Source organism: Mastacembelus armatus, chromosome 9, assembly GCF_900324485.2.
Source record: "Mastacembelus armatus chromosome 9, fMasArm1.2, whole genome shotgun sequence".
In the NCBI taxonomy this organism is placed as follows: Eukaryota; Metazoa; Chordata; class Actinopteri; order Synbranchiformes; family Mastacembelidae; genus Mastacembelus; species Mastacembelus armatus.
The window spans coordinates 19,488,754-19,498,947 of NC_046641.1; the positions used below are offsets into that span (position 1 = coordinate 19,488,754).

Sequence of the window (10,194 nt, forward strand, 5' to 3'; positions counted from 1 at the left end):
TTACGCTGTTGGGTAAATTAATCTTTAGCATGTATCCTATTTTATGAGTAAACTAAACTGACTAAATTAACCTTATCGTTCTACCACTGCAGAAAACAAAGGGTATTTAAATGTTGAGGACAACACAGTCTTGAATGATATCCTGCGGTGGGAGTACAGCAGCAGCTGGGAGGTCACTAGCTCACTCTTGGGCCGATTGTAATTTCATAGTAGTTGTTAAAAGGGAGATGTCTTCACTTCCACTTTCTCTTCCAATTGTTTGCCATTTGAGCAGGGATTCGATCTGACAGCCTCTGATTGCAAGCTCATTCTCTCACTGTCAGGATTTAGCCAGCCCATGGCCTACTGTCACTTCTCAGTAGCATGACGCAACAGCCATTCTCCCTAATGAAGTTATGCTGACCAGAGCAATGTAGTGTATCTGCCTTGGTATGTGCCTTTTATTTTACTTGCAGATAAGAGACTTCCCATGTATACCACATATGTGCACACATGTATATAGGTCCATGCAGACCCACACACACACACACACACACTGTTACTTGGCCGTGTTTTCCTTCTGCCTGCTGATCTCCGGTTCCTTCAGTTATTCATGAGCCATCTGCCTGGGCAAGTGCTGTGTCAGATGTGTGTCAAACAGGACCTCATCTGTCCCCCCGTTCGTCTTCTAATTGTGTCCTCGTTTGCATGCTGAATCTGCCACTGATGCCCCTGCAACACTCAGTGGTTAACTGAGGGAGTCCAACTCTACTCGCTGGTCCATCATGTCCTAAATAACCTGATTTGATGTGTGCATCTTTATTTAAGATCAGAGCATCTGGTTCATCAATGTTGTAAGGGCAAGCCCAAATCTGTCTTTCTGTGTATGTGCTGTCTTCTGGGAGGTGGGCTGAAAATAACTTCTTTTGAGCACTATACTCACAGTGACATGGTAAATATTGGGGATGGGTGATTATTTTTTATTTTACTACTTTTTGCCACTGGGACAGATATTGTCCTCATTTGGAGCTGGGCATCTGCTGCACGTGGATAGATCATCATCAAAAAAAAAAAAAAGCTAAATATTTAATGCGACTGTAGATTAATCTTTAAACCCTAATTTCCCTTCCCTTTACTGGCACCTGGAATTAACACAATAACAAGGTCAGGAAATGATTTTACTACAGCGATAGTATACACATAGCAGAAATAGGCAGTGCCAGATTAAGTTAGCAAATAATAACTATGAACAGCCATTTGAAGGCGAGGCATCCAACAGTAAGTAGCGTGCGGTCCGCAGATCAACAGTCAAACAGCTTTGTCACCCAAGAAGTAAATTTGATGATCAATGTGCAGACCAAACAACAGTCCTCACAACCAAAGATGGTAACAAAAGGCACATTACCCATTAGCTTTGAGTAGAGGAAGGGTTTTTGAAGTTTCATGACATTTGTTCCATATATGGTCTAAACAAACTAAAAACAGCAAAACAACATGGCATGACTGGATAAACTGTATGATGATATATGATTTAATGATGCTGCGCAGTCACAACTCAAGTAAATGGCCTCCTGCTTTCTGTGTTCTGTGTGTGTTGGGCGTGCAGTGTGTCTCTGTTAGCAGAGATGATCTTCAAATCATTTTCAAATAGTTCCCTGCAAATATCAAATAGCAGTTTAACTTGAAATCCCCATTCCTAGTAAATATATGCATACCATAAAAAGGCCAATGTGGCTTTCTGATTACAACATTTTCCATGTGAATATGCCCTATCAACCAGTACCTCTGCAATTCAGCAATGCTCTTGCATGACCATTTCTTCTCTATAATGAAACTTTTTTTAAAAAAAAAAACAAAAAAAACAGGCTTATGAGGTAAAAAGAGGTTCAAAGAAAACTTAAGTGGAATATTCTCCTGGTATGCCATGACAGTGTAACTGTGGACTGCTATGTAATTCTCTGCTTTGCAAATGTAGTATCCAAAACCCCAAGACTGAAGTAGAAGTACCAGTTTTATATTGCAGATTTTTAGGCTTTACTCAAAAAGATTGAAAGTACAAAAAATGGATGAACTTAAAGTAACAACAGTGCATATAATTAGTTGCATCTTTCAAACCCCACTGAAGCCAAAGGTCAATACTCAGTCAGGAATCAGGAGTTGAAAACATGAATCTATGTGCAATTTCTTTTTTAACTTTGCTGCTCTGTACACTCCACTTTGTGGCTCATCAAGGATAGCTGGACTGTCTGTGTGTCAGTCTCAGGAGAAGAGAGTTTGGCTGATCCCACCCCTCTGAGAAAAGCCTTGGTGGAGATTATTTGTCATAAACAAATCATGATTGCCAAGGGTTGGACTGAATTTAGAAAAAAATCATTGGTATTCAGGTTTTTGTTCACATGTAGCTTGCTAGACAGGTTAATCGCATCACATCTGCTTTTCTTGACACAGGGCAATGAGAACTGGACAGAAGAGCAGATAGAAGTAGCATTGGACATAGGCCTGTGAAGGAAAATAGATGAATTGATGACAGAAACTGCACTATAATAACTGGTTCAAAAAATGTGGTATGGTTCCATTAACCAGCCTCTAACAAAAGTATACTAAATGCCAAAGTTGTAACAGTGAAAAATTCTTACCCCTGATAATAATGAAGTCAGGAGTCCACTTAAAAAAACAAACACATACAATTTATTGTTATCTGCCGAAAAAATGATTACAACCTGAACATAATACTCACCTTTCTGTGTTCCTGCTCAAACTAACTTTGTGTTTGTAAGATTGTGCTGCACTCAGTTATTGCCCTTTATTATGCTCAGCTCAGAAAGCCATATATAGATGTGTTGGCTGTGCAAAAACTGGGCTTCATACCACTGCCACATCCTATACAGTTTCTCTAAAGTATTCATTTCAACATGGTGTAAAAACAATTTATGTATGCATGGGTGAATTCACACAAGACACCTGCCCTTATAGAGAGGGATCATGACTATATTAAATGCAGGCCTGCCTATGAGCAACACAATAATGTATGATTTCAGAAAGAGGCCAGGGGATCCCTCTGGAGAACTACTATAATTCATCTCTGACAGAGACATCACTTCCACTTTGGGCCAAGGGGATAAGACTGTCATGTTAGCCATCCCTGGCCAATCCACAGCCCTTCAAAGTAAAGCCACCGTGATGAATTGGAGGCCCTCTGAATGTTCTGTCCTGACATGCCCTATGTTTTTATTGCAGATTTCTGAGCATGAGGAAGGATTTACATGCATGTTGTATTATTATAAGACAATAAAGCACAGAGAGTTTATTTAGAGCCCCAAACATGCCAGAGACACATGCAAATGAGCAAGGAGTCTGGTTAAGTGACGCATTCATACTGTACAGCAAGTAAACAAAGCTGTCTGCGCCCACTCATACCACTCCTGTGGGCATCTCTGTTATTGTAACTGAATGTAGTGTCCTACAGCTACAACTGTAGCACTGATACCAGTATTTTTGGACTGTAGTTGCAGTTGCTCATATATATATAAATAAATGTATGTATGTATGTATATCTGTTTTCATGCCCACATTTTTCATTTTCTTTTACACTGAAGCTAGTGTAATAAAATCATATCCTCACCTTTGGACAGTAAAAGGTCAATATCAAATATCGGCCCAGTTTAAAGTCCTACCCAGACTGTCATTACAAGATTTTAGAGAATTTGTTTCAACAGGCAGTTTAATTAGTCAAGCAGGGAAACTACAAAACCAGAGAGTACTGATCACCTGCAATTTGTTAACATGCCTGGCTCCCACTATAAACAAAAGTGTTTGTCTTAAAGAAGAGGGAGGGGATGAAACGTGACTAAAGCTGAAAGGTCTGCAGGGTCAGTCAGGAGGAAACAAAGAAGCTTGTCTGCTCTTAGAGTGATGATTGCCACTGTACAATAATATAGCTCTCAGAAGAGAGGCCACTAGCAGGGTCTGAAAAAGGAAGGCAGTGCTTGAAGCCAAGTTTTGACAGAGCAGATAGGGGAAGATTAAGATTCGAAACCAAAGCTGGCAAAAGACGATAAGGAACAGATTTTTTTTTCCCCCACAACCTTGTATCTTAAGATATTAAAGTTTATGTCAACAACAGCTATGAGGACAAACAGCCAGGCATTAGTTCTTTTGGTTTAATGTTTGTTGTGATTTAGATTTGATGGGAAGACAACAAAGTAGAGATGAAAATAAAAGAGAAAAATACCGCCAATGTCGGTAGACTGATCAGTAGTGTGAACACAACTGTTACATCAGATGTATGTAGATAGAGTAAAAAAAATCTCTAGAATCCACAACTCCCAGATTTATGTATGTAAACTGTGGAAATGCAATCAGTTTGGTGCAGATGTGAAGATGCTGTTTGTGAGCAAAAAATAATTGGGAAGATGCTAACAGAGACAAGACATATTATGCCGAGAGCTGAGGATACTGGGCTTTGACATGCAACGCGTGGGTGGAAATAGCCTGTTAATGAATAGACAGCAGAGGGGGAAAATATGAAGACAGCAGCGGAGATACACAAAGCGTGCTGTGCGATAAAATACTGCTATTGTTAGGCAGTGTTGAGGGAAAAGTGCTGCGATGCAGAAAGAGTGGAAAGTCTTGACAGCTTTCCGGTGGCAGTCTGACGGCTGAGCAGGGAGATTGGAGGGAAAGTGCAGCAGAGGGCTGCTGTCAGGCCACACCAGAGCTCCATTTAACAAGGTCCAGAGATGAGCTGCACCACAACACGTTGCAGGGGAATGAAAGAGGGAGAATGGGGATGGAGGGAGGGCTGAGTACAGCTCATGCATTTTTCCAGAGCACCACTACCTGTCACGCCTGCAAGTCTGGGATTCTTCACATGTGCATGGGAGCAGAGATTGGAAATCCTCTGTAAGGACAAGAGCTGAAGAGAATTCAGAGATTTCAAGGATTACTTACCATTGTATACTGATACTAGACATGCCTGTGACACTCTGACAGCTTCATCTATACATGAAGGAGTGTTTCAGCACCAACAGATGCACTCCATTTTTACCTCAAACTACCTATAACAGTGATATGTCAGAAGTGAGGATATAAGGTAATTTAGCCTATTTCACTTACCATGGCTCAGTGCAGCAAGTTAATCTGAACCATGGCAGAGGACAGGCAGAAATAATTAATGTGAGCAAATGTGGACTACGCCTGTATTTAAACATTGATACCTTCAGGGCAAACACATAGAAGTATCTTACAAACTTTGCTCTGCATACTACCACACGCCTTATATATGATCCCATCTTCATGCTGCACTTAGAAAAATACTTCTAACTCTAACAGGGTCCCTGTAGCCCTCTTTCTACCTTGGCCCCAGGCATCAATCTCTCAGCCTGGCATGAAAGCTTATCTCCCAGCGTCAGGCTAAATGTCAACCTCAGGAATGCTGAAACACTATTAGTTATGTCCGCCCTATTAGAACGGGCTAATTCCACATAAAAGCCACCCAACCAATTTTAAATGAGTCTGCCTTCACAGGGCTCTTTTCAGCTGCTTAGGGTTTCATGTCAGCAGAGGCAGCAGGGAGGAGATGTGTCCCCAGACCCAAATAATATTACTGTTAAAATGCATGTTGAATGACTGTTGCAGAGAGTATTCCCTATTCTGTTGTATTGTGCTGAATGTTAAAATTTATGCGAGAATGTTTCAGATTTAGACTTTTATAATTTCATGATGTGTGCATTGTCATTAGCCTAAACTGTGCAAACACTGTTCATATAGTGACATTCTGACTGTTACAAAACACAATGAAAAATCAAAAATTAAATATTTTTTTTCTAGTAGGTATAGGGATCTTCTAATAGGTATACCACACACTATCAGGTTAAAGTGCCCAACTGCTCTACTGAATACCTCAATTTTTTGATTTTCTTGACTGTATTAGAACTTTGACTAAATATTTACATGCATTAGTCATTAATCAAGTGCTTTGTTTTCTGTCTTCATAGGGGGGAGACTCCTGTTTCTGGTAATCTGGCTGAATTTTGTGCCTCAAACTGACAGCTGCCCTGCCAAGTGTGTGTGCTACAGTGAGCCCAGGCCCACTGTGGCCTGCCAACAACAAGGACTGTTTTCCATCCCAACTGAGATCCCTGTGCGGAGCCAGCGGATATTCCTCCAGAGTAACAAGCTAACAGTGGTAAGGTCCACCAGTTTTAGCTCTTGCCACAATCTCACTGTTCTCTGGCTGTACTCCAACAACATCAGCTACATCGAGGCTGGAGCCTTCTATGGCTTGGAAAAACTTGAGGAACTGGACATTGGAGACAACAGCAACCTCCGCACCATCAGCCCTACAGCGTTCCGAGGCTTGACTAAGCTGCATACCCTCCACCTGCACAGGTGTGGCCTGTCAGAGCTCCCTGTTGGGGTTTTCCGAGGAATGTTCTCCCTGCAGTACCTTTATCTACAGGACAATAACATTTTAGCCCTGCATGATGACACTTTTCTGGACCTTGCCAACCTCACCTATCTCTACCTACACAATAACAAAATTAAGATAGTAACGGACAACATGTTTCGAGGCTTAATCAATCTGGACCGACTGTTGCTACACCAGAATCGGGTAATTTATGTTCAACCCAGAGCTTTTAGTGATCTTGGTAGGCTGAAATCCTTGTTCCTGTTCTACAACAATCTTACTGTCTTGACCGGGGAGACAATGGACGCACTGGTGTCACTTCAGTATTTGCGTTTAAATGGCAACCAGTGGATCTGTGACTGCCGGGCGAGGACCTTGTGGGAGTGGTTTAAACGTTTCAAAGGTTCCAGCTCTGAATTGGAGTGCAATGTTCCTGACTTCCTGGCAGGAAAGGACCTGAAACGACTGAAAAGTGAAGACTTGGAGGGATGTGTGGAAATACCTCAAATCCAGACCAATCTCTTCAACTCTAAGTCACAGCCTGGGAAATTCCCTTCCACCGAAAATCCTCTGGGGGACACCATTCCCAGGTGTTGCCTTGGAGATAATGACAAGTCCTCTATCTTGTCTGGCAAAAGTCGCCAAATCACTAATAACCCCCTTAAGGAAAAGGAGAACATGTCCAAGACTAAGTACAAAGAGCCAGAGCGAACAAAAAATGAGACACAAAATAAGCAGAATGATGGACCATTGGGAACCTTGTCCAATACGCTGGACAAGTCTTTGGAAAATCTAAATCCTGATCTCATTGACAATTTGGAGTCATCTACAGCATCAAACAAAAAGAAAAAGAAGTGTTCCAAAAAGCCTAAATCAGACACCCACTGTATTAAAGGCCAGGGTTCTACTTTGCAGGTGCTGCACTTTCTCTTCATTCCCATGATCTGGATATCTCTAGCTATGTCTTAGGATTCCTGATCTCACTCTGAATATAGAACTCAAGATCGCTGATGCTCATGACAATGACACAAATGACGCACTAACATCTACCAACAGGCAGTGACTGAAGAGCCAGGAGTCATTTTGACCCAATGCAGGAGAGGACAAACAATCCTGAGGATGTTAGAGTACATTTAACAAAATGGATGCCTTTACAGAACACTACAGATCTAATGTATATAATGAATTGGTGCCCAAAATTGTTTGTTCTCTATGTACTTAACTGTACTGTGTCTAAGCTTACACTTTTGGAGATTCCTCCCATGTTCCCTCTCAAAAGCTTTTACTGCTTAGACAGACCATGGAAGACTTAAGAAAAAAAAAAAAAAAAAAATACAAATACAAAAAAAAAAAAAAAAACAGGAAATCAGAGACAGCACACACAAAGAATGTTGGGTCCGTTTAACGAAGATAAACAATCTCTCCCCATTATTTATTCAAAGTGATGCATTTGTTGAGTAATGTTATGTTTTTTTATGTTTTGAAAAATGTTTTTTCTCCCCCAAGTTTTAGTTCATGACAGAAAGGGTATATGGGTAGCATTTATCTAAAAAATGCTGTTGATTTGTTTATGAAGATTGCAACTGAACCATAGATATGCATTTTATTTTACTTGTGTACAAGTATGAATATATTATGAATAAAAGTTCTTATTTCGTAGATCTTGTTGATATTGTGTGGTATTTTTCAGGAAGACAGACTAGATGGACTCCATCTTCTCAGTTTGAGTGACTGTATTTAATATTTTTAGGTTTTGAACTATTATTTGGGGAAAACAATCAATCTGAATGTCTTTCTTGGAGTTTCTGTAAATTGCTGGTGGATCTTTTTAATGTCATCCCTTTTATTGGCTTAATAATGGCAAAAATGATCCATAACTTTGCTAAGAGAGTGATGACCAGCCCACTTTGTGAAATCTGGCCTCATCCGAAATGTGAGATGTTCTCATTTTGCTTGCTTTCTCCTCAGCTGCTTCAGGATGTAGGGATCGCTGTGTCTGACACACTTCTGTGACCTGTGTGAGCTCAGTTCCAGTGTAATAAAGAGCAGAATTAAATTACCCTGCTACTGAGAAGCATTTTTAACCTACTTTTTTAACTGTAACATCCTATTGTGTGTATATCTTATGTTGGTCAAGGAACCACTGCTCTAAGAATAAGTCATATCAGAAACAAATTATTAGGCCTCTGATGTTTACAAGTTAAAACCTCTGTTCTTAGTATTACTTCCTAAGGCTTTCTGAAAGAAAATGGAATTTAAAACAAGGTCAACATCCAACATCAACATCGATTTATGCAGTATATATACAAGTCTAAAGTGACTGCTGCACATGCAGATGATGCTGAATGAAATGCCCCAGGCAGTGTAACAAAGTTCAGCATATCATTAAACCTAGTTATGTGCATTACAAATACTGTCATATTTCTCATAATTTCGAGTGAATTATTAAACAGTGTATAAAAATGCTGAGAGAATATTAAAAAACCAAGCCTTCACATCACAACCTTGACTTTGATAGCTTTAAAAAGACCCTTAAGGCATCATATTAAGTACGGTTTTGCTTTCTTGACATGAAAAATATGGTATAAAGCGTTAGAAGCATTAGAATTCAAAACAATTTGAGCTCTGAAATGTCACTTTGTCATTGCTGGTGAGAATTACCTGTAGTGAGTCCATGCTGCCATATCCACAGGCCAGGATAATGTAGAGACTTATATTCTGCACTAAATTAAGGCCAGATCTTGTCAACAGCCCTCAATTTATCGTGCACAAACTGAAAGGATTCAAAGGCAGGGTCCCCACAAATCCCAGGAGCTTTCCATTGTCGTTGATTAACCCTGGAAAGTGGGAGGACTGCAGGGGACCTGAGAAGATATTGATCCTGAGTAGGAATCAGTAGAGAAAATCAACAAGCCCCCTCCATCAAAGCTGCGTGGGCTTCTGCTGATAAACAAGCAGCTGCAGGCTGAGAGGATGCAAGTAATTGTGTTTCACTCAGTCAAACCTCTCCCGTACGTCCACTTGGGCAATCATCATAAAAGCATTCCCTATCCCAATAACATATCTATGTGAAACTGTCATGTCTGCACACTGTACTGTTTTTAGCAAGTCAGTTAAAGTTGTGGTAAATAAAACAATAACTTTTCACTATGATAGTTATTTGTAATAAGTCATAATAAATCCAGTCTATTTTTAATATATGTGCATACATTTATTCACACAATATGCCTTTAATGTGGCCCAAAATGTATTTTTACACCCCATGTTTATTTTTTTATCTACACACACAACTAAGATGGTTTTGTACTGGGCACAGCTGGCCTACCGCTCAGTAGTGGGCCTGAACACCTTTGCTGCTTCGGTAGCTCCACTAAAATACTGTTCACGCTACACTGTGTAGACACAACATCAGGCTTAAACAATATTTTTACTGTTTTGTCATGCTATCACGGCTCATCCTACCATATGTAAGAAATCACTGCTGCTGATTTACACCTAAAGGAAATCACTATTTATGCTGTCACAAACAGAAGTTCTAATCTACTGCAATGGAGAGGAATCAGCTGTGTTCTGCAATACAAGTCCTTAGATTATTAGTTAAAAGGCACTTCTCCAATAAAAAATATTAAGTGTCTCGACTTCAACAGCACAATTTTAAATTAGGCTCATCAAAAGCATTTCCATGCTGGCAAACACAAGGCCTGTGGATTTGATACTTTGAAAAAGAGACTCATGCTGAGAGGAAGCTAGAGTTCCTTCTAGCATGAATAACATTTGGAACAGTTGGCAAGAAACAAGGATCCACC

At 40.2% G+C, this 10,194-nt stretch overlaps 1 protein-coding gene across 1 annotated transcript in view; it reads left to right on the forward strand.

Annotated features, from left to right (window-relative positions):
- Window positions 1–7,721, forward strand: part of rtn4r (reticulon 4 receptor) — a 40,654-nt gene extending 32,933 nt beyond the window's left edge. The window contains exon 2 of the mRNA XM_026322684.1: window positions 5,976–7,721. Within this exon, the coding sequence (XP_026178469.1) occupies window positions 5,976–7,357 (1,382 nt within the window). The 3' untranslated portion in view covers window positions 7,358–7,721. The remainder of the gene's footprint in view (window positions 1–5,975) is intronic.
- Window positions 7,722–10,194: the final 2,473 nt, after the last annotated feature.